Source organism: Molothrus aeneus, chromosome 13 (assembly GCF_037042795.1).
Source record: "Molothrus aeneus isolate 106 chromosome 13, BPBGC_Maene_1.0, whole genome shotgun sequence".
NCBI classification, from domain to species: domain Eukaryota; kingdom Metazoa; phylum Chordata; class Aves; order Passeriformes; family Icteridae; genus Molothrus; species Molothrus aeneus.
In genome coordinates this window covers 7,076,877-7,103,424 of record NC_089658.1, presented here as the reverse complement: position 1 = coordinate 7,103,424, position 26,548 = coordinate 7,076,877, and the positions used below count along the sequence as shown (strand labels likewise).

Genomic DNA, 26,548 nt, shown 5'->3' with positions numbered 1-26,548 from the left:
TATTGAGTCCTGCTTAAAACACGGATTTGAAAAGGGGCTCTGATAGCATGTCATATAAATCCCTCCCTGACATCCTCTGCTGCTTTTGCCATGAGGGATGAGCTCACATGCCAGCTGATTGTCTTCTCTTCATTACTCAGTCACACAAGTGGGGTGTGTCTTAAAAACCAGTGTCCTTCATTGGTGTTCCAGACTTTTTAAGGCTTTCAACTGTGTTTTTCTTTGAGCAATAAGCAGATGTTGTGGATTTGCACTATTGTATTCGTTCAATACATTTTTGAGCTTTGATTGTATGACTAGAAGCTTCCAGAAGCTATTGGAAACTTCTAAAGTTTTATCCATGGTTGGTTACAGCTCTTCCCAGTAGTAGTAGTAGTTGCTGTTTACTCTGTTGGTTAACAATACAGATGTAAGAGCAATGAATGGTAAGAGGAATGCAATTTTATTTGAAGTACAGCTTAAATGTGAAGAATGCTCTGAAAAAAACTCTGTAATTTAAATCACTGTCCTTGGAGCTCTTCTGATTTTTCTCCATTTGCTTTTGTGAATTGCAAAATTTGTTAAATCAAAACGGCACGTGTTTGTGGTTATTTTGTATTCATTTAGTGGGGGTGAGTTATTTGTAGGAATCAGCCCAAGATTTCTAATCCAAACAGAGCTCTGTGGCATGAGTTGATAATCCATAACTGAATACTGAGACTGAGGAACTGAGGTGTCAGGCAGGGTGGCCAAGGTGAAACCTCTTTATATTGGTCCACTCTAGGTGAAGGTATAGGTTACAATTTGCACAAGTGTGAATTCTCAAGTGGCAAATAATGAAATGCCTGATACAATTAATTTTAGGAATTGCATTAAAGTCTAGAAAAGACCAATTCTACTTAAAGGGCTTGCATATCCCTTCATACATTTTCACCCTGTATACCAAATGTTTTGTTTTGAATGGCTTTGGTGTTGTGAAGGATAACCCAGAGTATTTTCCAGGCAGATGAAGTAGCTGATTTGTCTGGTAGTATGGAAGTACAACTTGGATGCTGTGGTAATTGGCTGCAAGTGCATTCTGGGAAACTGAGAGGCTATAAGAAAAGAACATGATGTCAAGTATTCTTCACAGGAATTTTGATGATAGAAGGAAGAATATTCATTTTTGTGTGAACCACCCACCCGGTTCTCCAATCTCTCTATTTTGTGAGGAGACATGTAATATTACCATGGGGAGGAGCATGAAGAGTCCTGTGCATCAGATAGATTGTGATGCATTATGTGCAGCTGTATATGAAATGAGTCTTACCTGTGTTATATTTTCAGTACTTATCTTAGTTACTCTGTAAATATAAATGTCTTAAAGATTGCAGTTTCTGGGCCTTGTTTGGGCACCACTTGCTGAATGTCTGAGATATGGATCTTCTTTTATCACTGATAGTGTCCTTTATAGTTTCTTTCTTTTAAAAATAAAGTATAGCTAAAATCTTAGGGAAAAAGTTTTTAAAAAACAAGCATGATAAGGAATAAAAACAGAGATGTAAATACAAAGCTACCTACTTAGGAGCTGTGGTTTTGGTCCTATATTTGCAAATTTTTGTTTCTTTATTCAGCAAATTTAATTTCTTTCTTGTTTCATTTCAGCATAAAAATAAACCACATGTGGTGACCTTAGCTAGGAGCCACTCCATTTCCTCAGCAGCTGCTGTTCCACGCTGCTTGTCTGACAGACGGGGCTAGGTCACTCTTTCCAGAGGACACCCTTGTGGTCATAAGCAAGTTGTAAATGTCACTAAGATTGTTTCTGGATGCCTATCACAAGTGTATGGGCGATTGTGAGGCAGATGAAGTCAGCCAGAGCTGCAGAGGGGAGCTGGGTCTGGGGAAGGATTGCTGTGCAGCCCAGCAGCAGCAGGAGTGTGCCACGCATCCCTAAGCAGCAGCAGGGCTGTGACAGTCCTTTAGCCCTCACTTAGCAGCCCTTTGGTAGAACTGACAGCACGCCTGCAAAGATAGGGAGGCCTGTTTCAGCCCCATTAATGTTGGCTTGAATGTGAGCCTGCGGTCTGGAGAAATGATAAATGTTCAGTGATTGATGATTTTATAGTCCCAGGGCACTTGCCATGGTTTCTGGTAGCTGTGAACAATTTTCCCTCCTCTCTTAATTAGGCCTCAGCTTTAGGTTTCTGAACGAAAAGTGACTAAGTGTGAATTGTAAGATAAGGTTTACAGAATATTTTTCAAAACTTTGGCTACAAAGGAAGTACAATTTTGAGTGCCAGGTCTTTCATGTTTTGTACAGAATAAGTGATTCAGCGTGCATTTGGTAAGTCTGAAGGGCAAATGGCATATTCATACCTTTATATGGAAAAGCTGATGGGATTTCAAAATGTCTTGGGGAGAGCTTTACGTAACTGGGTTAATTAAAGAATATCTACATCCAAGGACTTCTTTGTTTTCCATCTCCTCTGCCTTTGGTGTCAGCTTTCAGTAAGCCAGTACTTCCTGGCTGTGTAAGGGGCGCTCCAAGCCTGGTAAGCTGCCTGTGCTGATGGCAGAAAAATGCAAAAAAGTGTTTCAGGGCTTGTTTGCAAATTGGGTGACAAAGTTGTTAATTTCATCACTATATGGAAGTAAACCTTTTGTCAGTGAGCTGTGCTGGTTAGTAATGTGATAGTGTCAAAATGCCTATTAATCTGTAACATTAAATGCAGGCTGCAAGAAGAAATGGAATTTGTTCTCATCTGCACCAGCATTTTCTCTTACATTAGTGACTCTTCCTGAACTTTATACTGACTTTTATTAATGCAAGCAGAAAGCTTAGGAAAAAAAAGTTGCAAGTTCTTCAGACGAATTTTACTCTCTGTGGTTAGTGACTTTTAGCACTAAGAGGATTCAAATATCAAAATATCTCTGTATTATTCAATTTTTAGAAGTCTTGTCCATGAGGACACAGCTTATTAAGAAACTACGTGGTTTCTTTTTGATGGGGAGAAAGTAATATGTGGGCAGAGAGTAATTTCTGTGAGATAGACCTGAAAGCCAACTTTTGTGATTAATGACCAATTGTGACTCTGCACATTTAATTAGGAAAGTGTCATTACACTCAATTAGCAGGGCTGCCAAATAATCTGTTTAATACTCTGGTCTTTTTTTTCTCTAGGGTTTTGCAGACAGTCCTCATTACAGTGATCACTTGAATGACAGTCGATTAGGGCCTCATGAAGGATTGTCCCCGACACCTTTCATGAACTCAAATCTGATGGGTAAGTAGGTAATTCTTTACGAGTATCCCCTCAAAGCCTCTTTGGTCAGAAAGAGACATTTTTCATTCCCTTGTCTAGGCCTGACATGTCAAGCATCTGGAAGTTGCTCTGTTTCTCATAGCAACACTGACTTTCCTATTCAAATCTTTTTATGTTGGGTGAGTTCCTCAGAAAGGCCTTTTTAGAAGAAGGAAATACCAAGATTTTCTTAAATTGGTCTAGAAAGCTGATATATTTTGATGTAAATTCTAAATTATTTTCAAGGTTATTTTCCTTAATGTTGTTTGAGAAGACATTTATGCTGATTTTTTATTTGTGCATTTAAAGGGTTTTTTTTTTTCCCTAACATTCAATTCCTGAACTATCTACCAATTTACTGTAGGCTTCCCTTCAGGTGATAATTTGAGGGCTTGCTTCTTACTTTTAATTTTCTAATTTTTTGATATTTGTTGTATTAGAAACTCTGTCACTTGTAAGAAATAGATGGAAACTCCTGCTTCCAGACCTGTTTAACATTTTCTGCTTTTGAAACTGAATAAAGAAAGGGAGCAAATGGTGTATTGTGGCCTTAGGTATTGAAACCTTTTTTTCATTGCCTACACTTCGTGTTACCTGGAACATGCTAATGTGTTGATGGCATTGGTTGAAAAATCTCCTTTTTTGTGTCCAGTTTGGAACATAAAACTGTTGATTTCAAAATATTTAATTTTGAAATGCATGGTCTTGGGACCATTTTTGTTTTGTATCTTAGATTTCAGGATGACTCTGAATATTTGTTCTGAATTTCTACATTTCACATTGTTTCATTTCTATATTCCCCATCTTGTAGACATGACCTATTTTGTGATCTCAGTATTGTCCTTTTAAGACATAGCCATGGTAATCTAAGTGGATTACCTAAATCCAAATCCTGGTGGTCTGCAATTTCTTTTGGAAATCTTTCTACTTTGCTCAGTCTTTGTTTACTACTTCAATTTTCTCTGAAACAGAGACAGACAAAGCTCAGCTATTGCTGAAAACAATTTTTTGTTTAAACAGAGAATTTTGTTGAAACTTCATATATAGAGCTGAAAACAGGCAATTTTAAAATGCCCATCTCTGTAGACTGTGATTAGAGAAAGGACATGTCAATTGGTCAATGACACTTCTATCTGAAGACAGCAAAGCTAAAATGTAGCAGTTATCAAGATAAAGCAAAGTAGATTTTCCCTGAATAATCTTTCAAACATGTTGTCTTTCTTTTTTAGCAGAAAGCTAAAAAGACAAGTTCCTTCTATTGCTTCTCCAGTATTTTGATCAGTAGCATGTGTGGAATGTCTCTAGGCATTGTAGCTGATACTGATTTTATGTTACAAAAATATATATAGCAAAGTTTGATTTCTTTTTTAATTCATGCTACCAAAGGCAAATTAATTGCTCATGTTATTAATTTAAGCCATTCAATTTCTAAACAATATATGCCTTTAAATATGTGAAAAAAAATTGGTGCAACTATATCTTCTTGGCTTTTCATTTTTATTGAACAGATGATTCTATGAGACATAATATAATTACATCATTAATACAGATTTGAGAAGAAGCCTCCCTTTAAATGGTTTTGTGGAGAGGATTAACAAATAGCAAGATATGTATGTGTCAGTCACCCAAAGCTGCTGAGAACTGAAATAGTTTTGTAAAGCTTTGTGGCTAAGAGTTCTTAGGGATTTTATTTTCTTGGGGTAAAAGTACTTAATTTCCTTCAGTATGCAGCCAAGAATTATAGAAAGCTTTCTGTATGTATCTCTAAGATATGTTCACATCAAAATTCTAAAAGTCTGCCTTTAAAAGTATTCCACTTGTGGTATTTGGCTTGTCATAACAAAAAATTATGTTCATTTGACTTATGTTACTGTATTGAGTGCAGCTTTGTTTATTACACCTTCACATCATTCATTTTTGCATTGTATTTTAATTGATGGTGAAAGTTTGGAGAGAGAAATGATAAAAGCTACATGAAAACAGAGTACTCCTTTTCTGTGTGGTACTGCTGTCTGTGTTTATAGTTTCTTTATCAATTATTGAAAAGAAAAATGATAATTCTTCTAAAGTTTTTTTGGACAAAAAGATGTCATACAGTTTTTGAATATTAAATTGTGGATATGTTCCCATGAACAGAATGAACACATTTATTTTATTAGCTAATGTAGGCATATGATATTTAAGGCATTGGTTCATCATTTTGTGATCTTTGGAGTTTAAAAGGAGATGGAGGGAGGCTAAGAACAGAAACTTGATGAGCTTATAGGAAATATCTCACTAGCTTATAGCAGTGATTGAGCATCTGGGGTTCCACAACCAAGATCTAAGAAATACAGCCCTTCCCAAAATTTTATCACAACTGATATACATTTCTGAAATAGTTAAAAACTATTAAAAAAGAAGAAGAGAGAGCAACAACATATTTCACCATTGCTGTCAACACTTAAGAGTACCATTAAAAGAAAGAATTGTGTGTCAAGGGGATGTTGTTGTTTTGTGTATTATGTTCAGCCGTAAGCATATTTGCCTGAAGAGATAGTGGATTATAAAGTGCCACTGTCTTTCATGATGGAGCTCTCAAACATTTTAATGATCTTGTACATTGCAAAAGAGAGAAATTTTGTCTAACAAGAGTTGATAATGATTCAATAATGAACAATTTACCACAGAAAGATGCATTTCCATATTCATTTAGATATTTTTTGAAGTGTTTTGCAGAGGAAGTAAAGCTATTATGCTGGATTGGTTAGTGTTCTTCACTAATGAATTCCAGAATTATCGTGTTGATTTGGTAGTATAAAAAAAGAAGGGCAGTTACTTATATTTTGAGTAAAACCACTGAATCCTCTTGGGACCAGCATAGTCTGTTGGTATCCATAGAGATATGTAGAAAATCAGGCAAAGATATATTGGTGGTATTGTAGCTCCATTTAGACTTGATAATCTTTGCTTATTCAACACTTCTCTTTTAATTACATTCTAGAAAACCATTCACAAGGATATGAGATTCTTTTCTCTGTAATTATGCTGCCTTTTAGTACTCTGCACTTGCAAGGAGAGGTCAGTTTTTGCTAGGACCCTTCAAGCATGTGGTATTGTATCGTCTGTTGTACTGTTCCCTGGACTTTATTCTCCTGAGCTTTTTTACTACTACTTACTGGGAAGAAAGAAAGCAGATTATTCTTGAATATAGCTTAAAGGGGTTTTTGTTGGTCTGTCTTGAAAATTTGAAGTGGGTGAATTACTTTCTTTTGTGTGCCTGTCTTTCCACAAGAGGTAGAAAGGATAACAGCCAAACTTTTGTGCTCCACGTTCATCGTCTGTGTACTGCACAGCTCCACAAGGTTGTATATGACAAAAAGTCATTAAAAAATTTAGTCAATAGTAAGTGAAAGAACAGTGGTTGAATATCAGCTTGCCATGTTGAAATCAATCTCTTGAAGTAGGAAGAGAGAACATTCTTCCAGGTGTTCTTTCTAATCTATTTCCTTGTTTTGTCATTATTTTTTAACTAGTTCCTTTAAAGTTTAATTGGGTTACATTTTAGGTGTTTCTGTTACATCTAGGTGTTTCTGAGCTAGCAGCAGGGTTTGAAGGCCTGTCAATGAAATCAGAGATTCTGAATGTATGAAATCAGAGGATTTTAGATTATCTGCCTCATTTCTCACTGACTCCAGTAGATCAGCTGCAGGTTGCAGTTAGTAGTTTAGTTCATACCATCTGGTGATTTTGTAACTCTCACCTCTGTTAGCATCCTGGTGGCTTTGCTTCTCTTCCTAACAAGTTTCTGCTGGGTAATGCTGTGGTGCTTTCTTATGGCCAGCATTGAGAGATGGAAGGCCTGACCATGCAGAGAAGCCAAAACACAACAGTTGGTATTTACAAGGTGGGAGTAGAAACTTGTTACAGTAATTAGAGCTAGAAATTATTCTGATTTTTAATAAAAATATAGCTTATTTTACTGTTTAAAATGTGAATGTAAAGGGTAAGTCTGATTCTTCTCATGTTTAAAATAAATAGGTGAAAGAAGCAAAGGTAGTACTGGCAGAGGGAGGTAGAGTAATACATGTTGGGGTTTTTGCAGTGAAACTTCTTTCCCATTGGCTGTACTTGATGCACTTGGGTTGCTTGGGTGGTTTGTCATCAGGCATCACAAAACAGGGTTTCTGAGTAAATTACATCTCCATCCACCATGGATTTTACCTTCTCTTACTGCTTAGCAGTCTTGTTCCAGTGTAGCAGGGATTAGTAGGTGTGTGCTGGGCAGAAACTGTTGGGTGAAGGGTGGCAGGAGCAGAGAGGTGCTTCATGGGTGGCAGCCACATTTTCAGAGTTTTCAAAGCTAGTCTTTGGGTTACTGTGAAACTCGTAGTGGGTTTTGTGTATTAATAATATCAATGAGAGATCAATATCTGGATTGGGATGCCTCACGGTTTGAGAGTTACTATTAATTTAATTTACTTCATTGCCTGATTGTGCAGGTTTCTAAGAATGCCTGGGCTTCTGTCAGTGCATCTTTCAAACTGAAATTACTGCCTTAATTTTTATTGTAAAATCTATTATTTGCCTTGTAATTTAAGCCCTTCAGTTGGCTTGGATAGAGTAGTGAGTATTTTTAAAGTTGAACATTGGAGAGGCATTTTTGAAGCAACATGGTAAATAGCTGAAGCCTCTGTAAACCTTCCAGTACTGATACAGTTCTTGAACAGCTGATATAAGCCTTTAAAACCATAATTTGTGAAAGGTTATTCTCAGTAAAAGGAGAGGCTTTTGAACTTTAAAATACAATTAAAAGAAGATGTACATCTGAATTGGTACTCAGTTAAGAATCTAACTAATCTTCAGGAAAATTGCTAGTTCTCTTCCTCAGTAACCCTTCAATAAAAGAATTTTGAAATTGAAGAGAGACATCTTGTTATCAAATGATTTTATAATGATGAAAGCAATAGTAGCAAACCAGCAAGGGTAAATAGTTGTTAAAATGGCACACATTAAGAACGATACCATTATAGTTTTTGCTAGGAATCTTGTCTTAATTACCTTTTAGGAAGGGAGAGGGCAGATGCAAGCAGGGAGTTGGCAGACTCTCTATTTGTCCAAAATAATAGTTAGATTTCCTTGAATTGCTTTCTATAGTCATTAATATTTCAACACATAAAAAAACCCCAGGCATCACAATGGAAATTATCTCCAGAGATATGAGTAATAGCAAGATTGATCTAAAATAATTTATATGCAGTTACATTGTTATTAACTTGGAGAATGGTGGGGACAGAGTATTTTCTATCCTTTGGAGAATTCATTAGGAAGAAAGAGGAAAATGTTAAAAGAAGAAAATGACAAAACAGTGACATAACAAAGATTATGACAAGTCTTTAGTCAATCTTGTTTTACAGGGCAGTAAGTTGAGAGAAAATTGTAAAAGGATACCTGATAAGCTTCACATATGAAATATTAGTGAGTTTAGAAAAACTTCCCCTAGTAAAAAACCCATAAGATCATCCTCAGTTACAATAAATACTTAGAGGTATTGGTACTGAGTCCACCACAAGGCATAGACTGTAAATTTGCTGAAAAAGTTCCTTAACATTCGCTTGACATGACTGTATTGTGCAGTTGCACAGTATTATGTTTGTGTATCATTGAATTGCTTATTGTTTTGGTTATTAGAGCTAAAAATACCAGGATGCTGGCTCACCTCACCCGTGATCTAATACATCATGGCTACTTTTCCCAATGTTGCTGTTGCTTCACCCCAGTAATGCTTCTTGTCTTCTTGCTTCTGATAGGCTTATGTTCTTTTAATAATTAGCATTTTTCAAATCATTGCACATACTGAATCTGGCAAATGGAAGATTTTTGTTTAAGCTCCCTCCTAAGGTTGTTTCTTTTCCTTTTGGGGTATGTCACTCTGTTGAATTGATGCTGGTTTTATATCATATGGATTGGCTAAAAGCCTATTGTGACTTTCATAGTATTTTGGGTTTTATAATGAAATTACAAACCCAGAGTAACATTTTAAGTTAAATTGCATTTATTTCTTCCTCTCTTCCAGATAATTATTTGAATAATTTACTTCACATATGAATATATTAAACCGCCATAAGTAAATGGAGGTTCCTTTTTGATGTTTGTTTGTTTGCTTTGAATGCAGGCAGTCCTTTTGTGCTGGACTGTTTGTGCTGTGTCTGGCTGTGTCCCAGCTCTGGCATGGTGTGTTGGGCAGAGGCAGCTCTCAGACCTGGGCTGACACACTGGTTACTGCCAGCACACAGCCACTGCTCTGTGGGCTGAAGCTTTCTAGAGTTGCAGTGTTTTCTATCTGTTCATACAGTTTCAGATTTATCTTTTTTTTTTTCCCCAGGTATTACATTAAATAAATTCCACTCACACCAAAGAATTGCTCTCATCTGCTCTTAATTTTCCTTTTGTGAAAGCTAATGGGTTTCTGGGAAATTAAATTACACAGTCATTTAGTGAAAGTGCTAAGTGCAGGGCATTTTTACCCTTGGGTTTTTGCTCACAAGAGCGTGTGTTAAGCTTAGTTTTCCCTTCTGTTTACAGTAATATTTCAATCAAATCTCTTTCTTAACGTTTCTTTACCTTGGGTAACACACGGAGGCTTCCTCCGCCCGTGGCGAGGGGCTCGTGTCCTTGGTGCTGTTCCTGTAGCAGGTGTCTGCCTGTGCTCCCTGCCCCTGGAGACTTTGATCTCTCTGCTGGTGAGCAGCTGTGGCGTGGGGGGGCCCTGGCAGCGCTCCTCAGGTGCTGCTCAGGTGTGGCAGTGCCAGGGAGGTGCGTGGGCACAGCTGCCTGCCCGCTCTCCTGCCCTGGGCAGCTGCGGGCGCGGGGAGGTGAGCAGGGCTGAGCAGGTGTGTGCTGGGCAGCCTTCCCCCCTCCCAGGCACTTCATCCTTAACCATTCCTGAGTATTGTGCACGTTTGGATGATTTTTGTATCTCTGGAGCGGTGTAGGAGTTGTTAGCAGGCTTAGTCTGTAGTGCTGTGGTTCAAGGAAGAACCAGAAAGGTTTTCTTTCTGTCAAGTAAGCAAGTGAATAAATTTGTTCTAGAAAACCCATCAAGTGTATGATTACACATTGTGCTAGGAAGAGGTGATAATTCCTTTGAAAACCCATCAAGCTGTACGATGACACATTGCACTAGGAAGAGGTGATGGTTCCTTTTCACTGGACACTACCAGTGCCACAGGTATCTTACAATCCACTTGCAGCTCTGGTGGTGCATGGGCAGTGGTGGTGCTTGCACTGTGCACTGACGGGAGAAAACAACGGGACCTGGTGCTAATTGTGTTGGAAGATGAAATGTTGCCTTCTTCAAAATGGTCTCCCACTTGAACCCAGATTTTTTGTCATATGAAGTATTTTTGAATTGCCTGTCTGGGAATAAATATGCAAAGTCTGTGGCTTTTACATTTTGAAATATTTTAGTTCTGATAAAATTTGTTCTGCCAAGCTTGGGTTGTAGTTAATGCAGTCTGATACATTTGAGTGTTGATTTATTCACAGTGTACTCTGCCTCTGAAAAGGGGAGTAAATAGTAATCTGATGAAATTTTTAAGTCTTGTATTTCCTCTTTGTTATAACATGTCAGTTTAGCTGCTGCAGGGTATGTTTATCTGTTACAAGGCTCATCAGTGCATGAAATGCTGAAAGGGCATATTTCTCTCCTGTGGTTCCTGCCATCCCTGGGCACTTGTAGATGTGTTCCAGTGGATGGGATCAGCTGGGTGAAGCTGTAGGATTTTAAATTTGAGTCTGTCTGAAGGCGCCAAGCTCCCTTCTAGGGAGGAGGGGTGATTTTTTCCCATACTGGTGATGTAACTTCCCCATGAGGCAGTTGCTTAGGGATCTACATAATACCTATTATCCTGTTCAAATAGGAGGCTGTAGAAAGCTCACTGGTGATTAAAAGATAATTTTGTAATTTTTCATGGCTTGTCTTTGTTTTGTAATAAAGATGTTTGCTTATCGCCAGGTGCATAAAAATCATTTACTTAATCTCTATTTCATTCCATTAATTTTTTTTTTCATTCTTGCATACATGTAGCTGTAGCCTGGGAGTTGCCAGCAGTCCAGTTTTTAATAAATACAGCAGCCTGTATCCAGTGATTATATTCTGAACTGATCAACCAAAGTGTTCTAACTAGGCTGCTCGTGCCAAAACAAGTGGCTTTTGTGATTTGGGGCATTATAGTATTTGCATGAATATGATTTGAAGTTGTAATAGTTTTCTTTAGAGACTGGGTTTTAGTGAGTCAAATGTTTGTTGCTGCTGGAAACCTGACTTTGTTTAGATAACAGACGTCTTGGAGGGGAAAACAAACCAGATGAAAATAAAAGATGCAGTTTTATTTTTAAGGTGCTTGGGGCTGTTGGACCTCTAATACTGTGATTTTTATGAGTTGCCTGAGCAGCTGCTGCATTTTCCATAGACCTGTAAGATGCTGTAGGTGTGCAGTGCTTCAGCTACGTAATAGATGAATGGGACAAGTACCATCAAAAGAAAACAAAAAATTTAAATTTTATTTTGGCAATAATGTCTGGACACTTTCACTTCAATCTAATATTGCACCAAAGTTTTCTTTCAGAAAAGTGGATGAAAAATTTTCATGTAACAGAAATGTGCAAGGACCAGAGGAACAGCAACTCATTCTGTTAAGAGATGGTTATAACTTGCTTTATTTGCCAGGCTCTCTTGGTTGCTGGCTTTTAATGTTTTTTCCTGGAGGCTGTCAGCACTGCAGCTTTCACACAGGTGAAAGTCACTGACACGTGTGTGTAAATGGGGTCAGATGAAAATTCTGCAGAGTTATTTCCTTGGCATCCCTGTGGAGGGACACTTGGAGAAATTGTGTGTGTGGCAGCTTCACCAGGATGGCATTTGGTGGAGGGAGGGTGCTGCTTGGTTGGGGTTTTTTTGGAGGGTGCTCACACAGGTCCTCCATCTGAAGATGAGATATGAGGGAGAGTTGATGCATTATTTTATGTGATGATGTGTTACGTACACAATGAAAGAAACTCACACTCTTTGGGTTTGCTGTTACTGATTCTTTTAAAGAAAGCAATAACCATAAATTAAGAGATAAAAAAGGTTCATTGAAGTCAGAATGAGGAAGAAGCACAGTGGTTACTGTTGAGATGACTTGACTGATTTACAAGTTTTTTGTAAAATTGGCAAAGTCTGGCCGTGAGACTTAAAGGTTCCCTACTAGGGAACCAAAGGCAATAAAATATGTAATGTGTAAATGTACAATGTGTAAATTCAAATTGGAATTGTACAGACCATGGGCAAAACTAGTGCTATGGTCACAATAACTGCAGGGAAATTTTAAATTCCTTCCCATTGTAACAGCGCCCTCTAAAACAATCCTGGCCTTTTGGATATGTGCAATATAAATGAGGCATCTTGCAATATCTTCCTCTTATACAATGGGACATAGAGAGCAGAAGTCTTGAGAGTGATGTGTGGCTTGTTAACAGTCTTGTAAGCTTCAAGACTGATCCCTGGGGTTTGTGTGGAATACCTAAGTGCATGACTGTATCATAAATAACTTGTATCATGTTTAAAAAATGTTCTGCAGTGATAGGAAGGAGTGTACTTGTATGCTCTTTATCAGGATACTGCAGTTTTAAGTATGTTTGCTCCCTGGTTGGAACAAAGAGAAGTTTGTTGTACTATTTTGACATGATAAATAACACTTCTGTTTCTGATGGAATTAATTTCTTTCCTATTACATCATTTATTTATTTCACATATTGCTGGTCCATTACAAACTGTCACCTCAGATTTAATTTATTTATATATTTATATGAATCCTTGAGGTACTTCCCAGCTTAAACTGATTGATCTGCTAGAATCAAGATTTACAAAAATAAACTCCTTACAGAACCATATTTCTTAAATTATGCCTAACCTGTTTTAAAAGTTGCATTGCATTATGAAATACTATAGGGAATTTTCTGATCATGTAATTCTAACTTCAAAGGAGTTTTCAGAAGCTCCTATGTGAGCTATACTATAGAAAATATTTGACACACCTTAATATTCTATCTATCAGTCAAAAATGAGAACTTCTCCCTCATATTTGTAAGTCCTTTTCACTGTAATTTTAGAGGAGATTTCATTTCCTTATGGATGTTCTTTATTATTATACAGCTTCAAGTTTGAAAGGTACTGGAATCGGTACAGATATGCTAGATCAGAATCTGAGCTGTTGCTTATTTTCCAGGATACAGTTTTTACTTTATATTTAGACAAATATCATCCTTTCACCATTCACAAATTAGATCTTTTTTCTCTATGATAGGTGAGGTGATTTTTTTTTCAGCAGTGCTGTGTTCTGTGGTAAAAGATTGGCTAATATATTTTACCGTCACTGAAAAAAAATTTCTTTACATCTTCAGGGACTGATATTTTTAAGATTAAGATAAATTTCACTTGCATTAGTAGCATTCAAAAATCATTTTAGATATAACAAAGCTGAGAAATCCCCACGGCTTTTTGTGTGTGTTGCTTTGCTGGGTACTTTGCAGGGTGAGCTGTGGGAGCACAGCCTGCAGTCACTGGTTCATGCAATGCTCTGTTTACCTTGCACCACTATGTTGTTCCTGCCCAGCATAGTGGGGGCTTGAGGGTTATTTTGTTTTGTTTGATTACAGAGTGGTGGGAGGAGGAGCGATGATTGCCTTGTCTTTCTGAGGCTTGGCTGCATTTTTAAAATTTTTTTGTTCACTGCTTTTATTCATCAGTGACAATTTATAAACAGTGCATGTTTCACAATGATTTCAGCCTTGAGTGCCAAACAACTGTATGATTTTGTTCCTTTGTTTGACAGCTATCTGGCACTCAGCCCTGGGCACAATTATAACAAATAGTTTTGTCCAGTATACTTGTATGTTCTTTTTTTCAATTACATTTTTGCTATTACATTAGAAATGGATCTTCCTGGAAATGTGGTTCAAAAGGCACATGGTAAAAAACCCAATCCAAACCCTTTTAAAATCAGATAAAGGAATTGAGTATAAATTTGTTCCGTCAGTATTTTGGAATTGAGGGGAGGAGGGGGCAGCAGGGTAAACAAAGAGTGGCCAGTAGAAAAATACTCTGGGTTTAGTTGGTTCAGTTTCACAGTTACAAACTATGAAAAAGAATATGGTTTGTTGGCAGGGGGAAAAAGGCCATGTGTTTCTCCAGTTGATAACCATTTTATCTAGGATAGTTTGTGTATGTATAGACAATAAGCAGTGGGCTTGCAACTATTTATTTAGAACAGAGTAAAGCAAAATGGTACTTTTAAAATACAGAATATTTTTTGTATTGATTTATCTCATTTTACCTACGTAGAAGAAAATTTAGAGCCCAAATGTCTGGAACTCAAGGTACTGCATTTATTTGGCTGGGTTGACATTCTCCAACACGAAGGAGGAACGCTCCCCTGTTACTGTGTGCCTCGAGTTTCTGTTCTGTGTGCCTCCCCCTCTCTCCCCAGCTCTGACACAGCTTGGTCTCATGATAGAGACATAGTGCAAATGCCAGTAAACCAATGTGCAATAAAACACCAAATGGAAAGGCAGTGATTCATCAGGAGAAAATGTTATCCAGACCCCAGTAACTCTTTTTCTTCTTTTAACCTGTGCTCTCAAGCATTGTTATTCCCTTGATAATCAGTTTCAGCTCTGTTATTGAACTCAAAGCTGTGTTTTTAAAGTTGCTGTTGCCCTTCTACTGATCTCTCCTACTTCCTTGATGGTACTTTTATGTTGCTTTCTTATTTGGTAATGCAATGTAATTGTGTCATTGTCCAGTTTATTTTCTTCAAAAACTGCCAAAGCCTCAGAGGTAGGAAATAATGTAAACTTTAATTTGCACTAAAATCATTAATAGAATCATCTGTCCTCAAATCTGTAGAGTATAATTTTACTGTAGTGTTACTTTGTGGTTAAACTTGTATTTTTGTCCCTTGAATGCACCCATCTGGATCAGTACACTGTTCCACCTGAGCACTTTCATAAGGCTTGTGCTCAGCTGCACGTTGGGATTTTTCCTGTCTTTACCTGGCTTGTCTGTCTGCCTTGCTCTGTTGACTTGTTTTGCCTCTCTTAAGAAAAGACCATTTTTATGTGGTTTTGCACAGATGTGTTGCCCTTTGTAAAGATTTCTTTTCTTTTTCTTTCCATCATCTTAAATATAAAGACAAGGTAGATTCTAAAACTGCTTATGCTCTGTTACTTGCCCTGTGATACAACCAGGCTATAATGCCTGACTCTTCAAGTCCAGACCAGATGATTTTTTCACATTCTCTCTGGGTTTTTGTGGTTCTTTCTCTGTGCACCTGTTAGAGGCCAGTGCTGTTGCTGGGACACCAGGGTAGAGGAGTCTTTCTCCAACATGGGTATTTTTCTTTGTTTGTGAGACATTTCTATACTCAAAATTGGCATCTTCTAAGCAGTCTTTAACTGCAGATTCTGAACAGGAGTGCTGTGTAGTAGTGTAAGTTTTCCCCTTCACAGGACAGATTATTGGAAGATGAAAACTTCATTTTGGAATGAGGTATAGTAATGCATTCACTAATATTCTGTTAGAAATGCTAGAAGTTGTGGTGCAAAAACAAGAGAATAATAAAAACCAATATGGGAAAATACATTTTAAAGTGGAAAAATAATAATTCATTGATGGCCAACTTTTAAAGAATATTAAAGCAGGACTAAAGCTTAGATACATTGGAGGAAGGAATATGAGCCAGAAGATAAAATTAGACCTGGAATAATTGGAGTGCAAAATTAGTAAAAATTTGCTTATTTCTGTGTTAGGTCAACAGCATGGCTTGAAGGAGAACTTTGCAGTTTTTCACTGCAAAAAGCAAATTCACATACACATTATTAGTGCCCAGTATTTTGTTATTTGAAACATGTCCTTTCTACTGCAGCTTCTGAGATGTGTGCGGATGTTTTTCAGAATGCTTGATCCCTTGTAGCATGTACCATGCTGCTCAAGGCAAGAATCTTTAGATGTCACAGTCGTCTTGCCACACATGATGAATCACTTTGCCTAAAGATTTTCTGCCCACAAAGCCTCTGGGGTGGCTCTGTCTCCCTGAGGATGTTCTGTTCAACTGGCCATCTGAGCTAACTGTGCTGTGACCACTTTGCAAAGTACTAAATCCTAACTTTTTCACATTTTATTTCTGTCAGTACATTATAAAAGGGGACATATGCAGAGAAGTAGTTTAGCTTTAAAAAGATGGTATTTTGTTTGAATTTATTTTTTTAAATTTAATTTGCATGAGAATCATTATTAAATCAAGTGATTGTAACTGCAGGATACCATCCAAAATGCGTTTTCCTAGATTTTCCCTTTTTAATTTCTTTTTTAAAAATATTGCCATAATGAATTTCATGGCTTTCCTGATTGTGTCCCTCTTTGGATGTTCTTTGGTTGTATTGGCCTGGGAGAAAGGATTAGTGGCAGCTGGTAATAAAACCTGAAGTTTCAAGATATTGAACAGGTATCTGATTGATTTATTGTTTCCTTTCAGAGGTCCATAAATTTGCTGTGGGGAGCTTGGGGGACCACTCCAAGAAGAACATGTAAAATATATATGTTTTAAATGTTTTTAGGATTTAAAGAGCAATTAATGCATTTTAAATAATTCAAAAGTTGTGGTAGGTAAACTTAAATTCATATCTGGTTATTAATTTTTCATATTCAGCGGGCTAAAACAACATGCATTGAGCACTTTGTTGTGACAAATCTGTAGAAGTAATACATCAAAAATAAGACATAAGAAGTGACAAATTACAGAAAGAAAATTGTATTTTTAGCTTCTTTTAAAAAAACTATTATTAATTATTTATGTTCTTACCCTTCCTGCCTTTTTGCCTTTGGTGTCTTTATGATAATATGCATTGCTGTGTTCTGTCCTTCCCGTGTGACCAGTGGAGTCCCTGGCTCCCTCTGTAGCCCGTTCAAGGTCTGTTGTTGTTGTGAGGAGGACGTGGCCCTTCGCCTGCTCTACTCCTTCCCCCTGAGAAAATTCATGAGCAGATCTCAGCAGTGGGTGGCAATGTAACTACCAATTCTTAGATGCCGTAGTTCATCTTCTGCAGTTGTACAAAGAACCACCTTTTCTAACTTAAACCTCCTTCCTCCTTTCTGTCCTGTTGACCCTTTTCAAATATTTGCTTAAATAAGCATTGATGGGAGAACTGCTCATCTGTTTTCTTTTTTGGATGACAAATATAAATTTTAAAAAAATCCACAGACTTACCTTTTTTCCCTTGTGGATATTGATTTTTTTTTAATAACTATCCATCTTGCAAAAGATATTTTCACTACCAAGTCCATTCTTAAATACAAAATAGCTCTGAGCAGTGTATATGTTTTCTCTATCATAACTTGGAAATCCTTTTTGTTGAAGATGTAAAAGATACCAACTCTTTAAGAACAAGCTCAGTAACTACTGAAAAAGTGCCCAAAATATTCCTCATAGCTTTTGCAAAAAAAGTGAAAACACACCCACCCTCTTCCATGTTATTCCAACACTTCTTTGCAAGGAGGTTTTTACCTATAGAAGATAAATTCTTAGTTCTTGTCCTGATTCTTTTTTGCTCATTAAAGATTTTGGTTTTGTTACCTTCTTTACATTTGCAGCTCTTCAATAGATGCAGTCTGTGTCACATTGAAAAAAAATTGTATTGGAATGAATGTCTTATTTAATACCTGAAAGTATAGCATGATTAGTTAGAAAAATGCTTATTTGGAAGTCAAAGCCAGCTATGCTTGCCCAAGGTTTAAAATTCTGGTTTTTTATGATGAATCCAGCTGTGAAGCCTGAATGGAAATCAGACAGCTTGACGCTAACAGCTGATCATAAGGAGTCCAGTTTGGCAAAACACAAAATGAATCATTTTTGTTGACCCTGGATAAAGCTGAGTAACGTCAGTATAGCTGATTAGATAGAAGGGAGCACTTAGGCAGGATCTAAACTTCAGAGCATTCAATGGAGCTGGGTTTGAATGTTTCTGCAGTAGTTGAAGAAAATTCTTAGTAGCACTGAAGATTTTCTTTAGATTTGAATTCTTTTAAGAATTGCTTTCATGGAGGGAAGTAGATTCTTAATTTGAGCTGTGCTTTCAGTTTTAAGTTTCATTCATTGAATGAATCTTTTAAAGCTTCTTTTAATATTGGGCAAATGTGTGTCTCTTGTTAGTGTAACATTTGCATTGCCTCCCTGCCATTTAACCATTTTCATCAAGAAATTGTAGAACTCTCAGTCTTAGCTATCAACTGTCATAAGCTTCCACACATTCTTGCTTATGATTATTGTAAATATTAATTTTGCCTTATTTTTCATGCTGTGAGTACTTTTTAAAGAAATCCCTTTAGAATACTGCACTGATAAGATGAGGTTGTTTTTGGTTTTTTATAACTGTTTTGTTCATTAACTTCTAGCTCCCTCTTTCCAAACACTGGTGCTTTTCTGATTTTTAGTGAATGAATTTATCAAAGCTACTTTTTGCAAGATTAATTTCTTAATTTATACATTATATACTTTTGAATTATATATAATGTTTTATTCATAACTTTGCTTCTGTATATTTTGGGGATAAGAATTATATTTTTATATATATATATATATATATATATAATATTATAATATAACTAAAGCTTCATTGGAGTCCTTTGCTGTAGAAAATGCTTCAGGAGTCATCTTTATGGATTAAAATTTGTGTTACTATTGTCATGATTCCCTCACTGATCTCAACAAATTGATTAAAATCTGTTCATGTTCATCCTGAGGTCCTTACAGCCTATATAACTAACATAACAATTAGATCCCTGATACCTGTGCCATGCATTTTATAAAAACTCTTCTCAGAGGTTCACTAAAATGTATGTCTGGTGCATTTCATGCTGTCCTTGTGGAAATCCCCTGCTCACAAGCAGCACCACCTTTTGCCATCTTGGAATACCCTTTCTTTTGAAGTGTCTTTGATGAATCCTAATCCTGTTGTGCTCTAGTTCCCATGTGTTGAGCTGAGCCTTTTAAAGGTGCAATTATGGCACAAGCAAGTGCAAGCCAAGCCCCGTTGCTTTCCCATCCTGTTGATGAGAAGCTGGTTTTGTCTGAGCACTAGAAGAGGTTTAGTGGCTGGTTCATGCTGCCCACCAGAGTTCCCTGTGGTTTTGGCTTCACTCAGGCAGAATTTTAGCACAGGGAAGGGAAGAGAGATGCTCAGATGGACCTGGAGACGTGCGCTGTCCCCTTGTTCTCCATCTTATTTAATGTTCCCAGGTAAGGGTAAGCTTTGCTGAGGCTCTTTGATTTTGGATGACATTCTTTGTCAAACTCCTCCCAGCACTTTCCATTGGGAATGTCACCAGCTGTTAGTTTTTTGGCTCTTAAGAGATGTCAAGTCTGTAGCATAGCCATCAACTTTCCCTGTGTTGCATATGAAGTGTAGTGAATATTAGTACTTAATTCATTATATGACATTTTCATTTCTTTTCAAGAGCTTTCAAAATAAAAGGAGCTGAATTTAATCTAAAAAATGGATCTTATTAAAGGAGAAATTCTGATTTTAACACTATAGGTTCCCCTAACACTGCAGTAATTAGCATTCTGTAAGTGCCCGGAATAGAACCAGTCATCAGGCCCTTAATTTAATAATTTATTGATTAATGATTTTTGTATTCTAATGAGGAAGAACACTTCCTCTGCTTCTGGTCACCATAATTCTGCAAAAGGATGTGAATATTCCTTTGATAATACTCATGTTTGTTTTTTAACCCTTTCATGCTCTTCTGTGTAACACCAAGTGTGCCACCTTTTTACTGTGTGTAGGGTTTGGATTACAGGACTCGGATTTGGCCCTGTGATTCTGTGAATCATACCCAGACTCTGAATTGTTAACAAAATATAAATATTTCTGTGCATTTCCTTGAGATCTTTGAAATAGAGAAGGGAGGAAGTCAAGGAAAGATTAGAAGGCCTGCAGCACCACAAATCACCAGATTACCTGGATGCTAACCATAAAAAAGTGTGCTTGTTGCTTGTGACGTTTTCTCCCTCTCCTTGTATTAATGAATTAAATTATGCTGTAGTTCCTTTGTGTAGCCTCCCAGACAGGCCAGGAGGAATTGCCATCGACCTAAAGCAACATGTAGTGCTTCAGAGTGCAACCTAAGAACTGTTCTCTTATCATGCCTACATACTTATTTTTTCAAGTTCTCAGGAATTTATGCCCAAAAGCAAAACTGAGTTGGTTCAGTCGATGCTACATTTGCATAATTTTTAACTGTAAAATTTAGAGGTGTCTGCTCTCCATATAATCAGTTTAAGAAATACATAAGTAAAACTAAGCTCTTTGCTTTGGTACCAAATGGGGGAGTCCTACCTACCTGGGCACTTACAGCATTCTAAACATTATCTGTGTGTATTAGTAGTTTGTTTAGTCTTTTACATTTCAGTTTCAACTCATTTGACTTTTGGCCCCAAGGTGCAATGTAATTCCAGAGAAGATGTGCTCCTTATCACATTTGTTTCCCAAGTATCTTTTTAACAGTGTGAATACTTAACAGTATAGTGTGATATGCTCTGGCAAAAATGTCACCATATCCTTATGTCCGTAATGTTTATTATACTCCTGAGTCATCAATAACACAAACATAAATTACCATTTGTAATTGACCTTTTTTGTGAACTAGTCAAAAGCAGCTAGTGCTCTGATCCAAGTCTTGGTGTGTCGGGATCACACCGCATTGTGTACTTTATCTGCTTGTTTTAAAACTAATCTGTGATACTTGGCCTAAAAGAAATAAAATTAATTCTTTCCCTGAGAGCATTGGTAAGCATATCAATGATTTTTAAAATAGTTTTTCTTTTTTGTTGTTGTTACCGGTGTTCCTGTTTGTTTCATAATTTAGTCCAGCAGCACATTCTTTCATTGATTTTTCATCCTGCTTTGTCCTTTATCTCTGCTTGCTTGCTATTGTTCAAGGGTGGCTTGGTGAAAGGTGCGAGCGTCATGCAGAGTTTATTTTGGCAAAATGAATAATGTTGCCATTGATCTGGTCTGAGCAGACTCCTTCCTCGGGCAGAAGTTCTTAGCTTCAGGTTGTTTCCTTCTTGCAGGCTCTGCTCGAATTGCAGCGTGGAGCCGGTGGTTGAGCTCTACCCAGCACTCTATTAATATGCACAACATGACCGGTTTCGGGGGAAGGTTATTAGAATGCTGGTTTGTATCCTCCAGTGAATGAAATGATGTGTGATTATGAAGTCATCAGGCATGGACCAGTAAGGCTCGAGAGAGCCTCCCCCCCAGGTCCTGGGGGTGCCATTGATTGGTGACCATGTGTTTGTGCCCGATAGACTGTGAAATGGTGTGTTGCTACACGGCTGTGTTGCACCTGCGCCCCACCGAGGTGATTGATTGGTTTGGTCATGTGGAATGTTCCCATCTGGTCTGCAGTAATGTGTTTTTTTTGTTAGGGTTTTTTTTTCCTTCCTTCCTCTTCTCTCCCATTTCCCCTTCATGCGCAAGCCGCGAGTGCTGGCTGGGGACTCGGAGCAGGCAGTGGCAAAGGCAGCGCTCAGCTTCGCCTCGTGAACAAAGTGGGGCTGCTGCAAGTGCTGCTCTCAGCCCTGCTCAGAGATCAGAGAGGCTCAGGGGGATCATGAGCAGCTCTCCTAAAAAATACGAACTGGAGGAGGGACAGGATACAACAACCGAACCCCAAAACCTACGTGTCACTGCAGATTTCTTACTGATTTTACAAAAGCGCTCTGCTATTGTAATTAGATTACCCAAGTAGCAGTGCATGTGGAAGATCTTATTTAACCTCAGGAAAGTAGTAGTTTATTTATTGAAAACTACTGATGTTGCACTTTAAATGCCAAGAAATTATTTTAGTTCCTTTAAAAAAAATTCTATGGTTACATTGGGCGGTCTTGTTTGATATTTCTTAATCTCACTCCTTTTTCATAATTGATCTATTCATTCCACTTAATGACTAATTACATATCAGAGCACATCATCAGCAGCATTCATCATTGTAGAATGTAATAATCAATGACATTTCAACAAAGGAAAAAATAAATATGCAAATAAGGACTCATTAACATTTGCATGAGCTGTTTGAATAATCACGTTGCTGACAAGGCTGTAATTAACAGAAATTGATGCTGAGTTCAGTATTTGATAGTGTGTTTTCTCAGCGTTTTATTGTTGTCACTGCGGGGGCTGGAATGAAGTTCTGCTCTACTTGTACCTTGACTTAGGCTTGATGTGATGGGTTGTGCCAGGTAGCAGAGGCTTCTGGGAGTCCTTAATTCATCTGTGACCTACACTTAATGCATAGAAAGATATTTACTTAAATTGCCATATTGCTAATGAAGGATTGTTAAATTCTTGATAATTATATAACAACTGAAGGCAAACCTTTTTTCCCAAGTCAGGAAAACTAAAAATTATTCACATTTTTTTAAATTGATAATCTTTTGCATGAGTCAGGCACTTTGAAACTATAGAATGTATTATTTACCTTGAAAATGAGGTATTGATGTAGGATTTTGGGGGTTTTTTGTCTCTTCTTAATCTGGCACACCGTATCAGTGTCAGGAGTCTTGAGCTTTATTGTAATTGAAAATCACTTGGTAAGGAAAATGTTGTGTAATTATGAAATGTACAGTCTCTGTCTCTTCCCCTCCCTTTTTATTATTGCAACTTTACTGCCTCCTCCCTCTTTTTTTTTTTTCTTTTTCTTTTTTCTCCCCTTGAAGCTTCCTCTTTTTGTCATGGATATCAACTGAAATGAACAAAACACAATAAAGCTGTTTATGTCAGTTTTTTTGGATGACTGTAAGTGCTGATTATAACAAGTTTAAGGAATTTCCTTTGTTGAGTGTGTACCCACGCCATATGGCTCAACATGGAACATTAACTTGACAGGGATAATGGATTGTGGTATATGGAGACAATTTTGCCTGCAGCTTCACTATAACTCATTCTGGTTGGGGATCACAAGTTTATAATATAGGATGCAGCAAACATCCAGATGGATTTACTTTACATAAAAGAGTTGCGTTTCTTTTTATTTCCTGCCTGTAATTGGGGGGGGGGGGGGGAAGACTTTTAAAAAAAGAATTAAAAAGTGGTAAAGAATGGGTCTTATTCAGGGAAGAAAGATCTTAGCATGTATGTAGCTGAAGTGTTTTGGATACACTGAAATGTGCATAGGTGAAGTGTTGTTACTTACACACACATGCACACAATTGTTGAAATAATATTTCAAGTGCTTTCACTTTTCAGAATATTTCAGTACAGCTCCAGTTCTAGAAATACGTAATGTTCTAGGATAGTGTGAAAAAAGCTATTTAAAACATATCTCTGATTTTTACTTCAAGGCTGTTTTTATCATAAGCAAAGTGACCACTTAATTAGCATTTCTGGTGCTTTGGTAGTGCTCCCATAGTACTCTGCTTTCTTTTAGGAAAATAATAATCCTTCTAAGCTTTTTGTGATACTGCAAAGAAAATACTGCTGAAATAATTCTACTTCTGTGTTTACCTCATATAATAAGAAGTGCCCAAATGTCTTACAAATATAACAAAAGTCAGTATAAATCTAATGTGTCCTACTGATCTACATGCCCAAGGTAAGTCCTAATTTTATGAATACTTCTGCATCTAAGAGACTTTAAGCACACATAATCCCATTAAGCATGTATGTAGCTGTTTGAAGGATCAGGGTCATAAATCCATATTTAGGATTTCAAGTAGAGCTACATGACCTGGCTTCAGCATTCCTGTGCACTTATGATTGAGTTATACCTCAAATAAAATTGGGTGGTTTGCTATTTGAAAAGCAGCCATTTTTTAGCTATCAGTTTTGGAGATTCTTTTAAAACACTATTTTTTGAGACTCTGAATTTTGACCTTCTGTATCCAATATAGCTGCTGTAATTTTTTTTAACCACTTTCTCATGGATAAGAATTTATTAATTTTTTTCCAATTATCTCTTGAAAAAGAGGTAAGTACCTGAGCAGATGGACAAGACATGGTTCATGGTTGGGCAAGACAGATGCTGGTAGTGATTATAATAGGTGCTGTTTGTCTGTCCAGTCTTCCTCCCTTGTCACTGACTTAATACGTTGATATTACAGTTTAGCATTTTTAGACATTATCCAAAGTTTCAGAAGGTAGATAGCTATAAAGAATCAGCATTTGAGAAGGGAGCAATAAAAAGGATCACTAACTATTGACCTATAAAGAACCTATGAAGAATCTGTGGTAGCTTAAGATGTGGGGTTTCTTTCAGGTTTTCATGCTGCAAATTATACTTGAAAAAGCTTCTCTATGTTCATTCATCTTCCCCCTGCATGCCTGGCTGGGTGTGTGATAATTACAAACAGGTGGGATTTTACTATGGACTTAGACATAGTTGCTTGTATTCTTTCTATGAAGTCCCTTATTTGCTACTGCCACTACAGCTACAAAAGACAGTCTCAGGAAAACACATGGATTTATCTTGAATATTTTCAATAAAACTGGCACCATATTTGATGTAAAGGAGCAAAAACATTATCTCTGATATACCAGTCAGATGGTGGATCTTCAATTTATTGTCTGCTGTTTGGGAAACACTAGGATAGGGAAATGTGCACCAGTGTTGCAATAAACTTGAAGAATTTAAATATATAGATAAGAAAATTCTTTCCAGGAACTGTAAGGGGAGTTGACTCTTTCTGCCAGATTCTGGACTTCTTGTCTCCTTTTAAGCTTCAGAAGCAAAAAAAGAGTCAAAACCTCAGGAAACACTTAATAAAATTGAAATTTTGAAGTAGTATTTGTGTCCTGTATAAGCATTTACCAGCCCACCAAAGGACTTCTGCAGGAACTTCTATTTGCAGAAGAACATGAATGTTCTTCCTAGGTTACAGTGGTGACTACCTGCAACACGGATTACACTCCAGAACTAGAGTTCTGTCAAGGTGCAATTGCTGGTGGCAATAAGAATATTGCACTCTATGTGTATTTTTCTTACTCAGGTCCTGGAAAAGCTACAAAAGCAAGCTTCACTTTTTTCCTGGTCTTGTAATGCATAGTGGCCTGTGGGGAGTGCATTTATAATCCGGCCTTGTTAATGGCTTAGTGCAAGGATGTGATAAAAGTCCAGTAAGTTGTCAGTAGAAAGGCCATCAATAGAAATTTATGAAGAGTAATGCTTGCAAGTGAATTCCAGCGGCCTCTGACAGTAAGCTGCCCTAACCCTCTTTGATCCTCAAGGGCCTGCTGAATCTCAAGTTGAAGTCAATGGTTTGGGTATAAAGAGCAATGATTTAATTTTTGTTTCGCTAATGATTTATTACTAACTATTGCTGCAGCCTTTGCACTACTGTTTTTCTTTACTGAGCTGCCCTTTAAAGGGACTCGGTCGTGAGGGAGTCTCGGTCCGCGCCGGTGCAAAGCCGCGCTGTCCGTGACATTTCCGTGCGCTGCACGCCCGGCGCCGGGAGGGGGCGCTCTGGGCACGGCAGCGGCCGCGCCGCGGGGAGCGGGAACGCGCCAGGGCCGCCTCCGCTGCCCGGACGGCACTGCCACCACCCCCCGGACGGCATGACGGCATTCCCACCCCCTTCCCCGGCGGGCATTGCCACCCCCTGCCCCGGCGGGCATTGCCACCACCCCCTCCCCCGGCGGGCATTGCCACCACCCCCTCCCCCGGCCGGCATTGCCACCCCCTCCCCCGGCCGGCATTGCCACCCCCTCCCCCGGTGGGCATTGCCACCCCCTGCCCCGGCCGGCATTGCCACCCCCTGCCCCGGCGGGCATTGCCACCCCCTGCCCCGGCGGGCATTGCCACCCCCTGCCCCGGCGGGCATTGCCACCCCCTGCCCCGGCGGGCATTGCCACCCCCTGCTCCGGCCGGCATTGCCACCCCCTGCTCCGGCCGGCATTGCCACCCCCTCCCCCGGTGGGCATTGCCACCCCCTCCCCCGGTGGGCATTGCCACCCCCTGCCCCGGCCGGCATTGCCACCCCCTGCCCCGGCCGGCATTGCCACCCCCTGCCCCGGCCGGCATTGCCACCCCCTGCCCCGGCCGGCATTGCCACCCCCTGCCCCGGCCGCCATTGCCACCCCCTGCCCCGGCCGGCATTGCCACCCCCTGCTCCGGCCGGCATTGCCACCCCCTCCCCTGGACGGCTTTGTCACTTCCCCCCTCGCCACCCACCCCGGACGGCGCTGTCCTCCCTCCGGCCGGC

The 26,548-nt window shown here is 38.5% G+C and overlaps 1 protein-coding gene across 6 annotated transcripts in view; it reads left to right on the top strand.

Annotated features, from left to right (window-relative positions):
* Positions 1 to 26,548, top strand: part of TCF12 (transcription factor 12) — a 161,717-nt gene that overhangs the window by 52,051 nt on the left and 83,118 nt on the right. For all 6 annotated transcript variants that reach the window (XM_066559088.1, XM_066559084.1, XM_066559086.1 and 3 more), the window contains exon 6: positions 3,143 to 3,245. In XM_066559088.1, the coding sequence (XP_066415185.1) occupies positions 3,143 to 3,245 (103 nt within the window). The remainder of the gene's footprint in view (positions 1 to 3,142; positions 3,246 to 26,548) is intronic.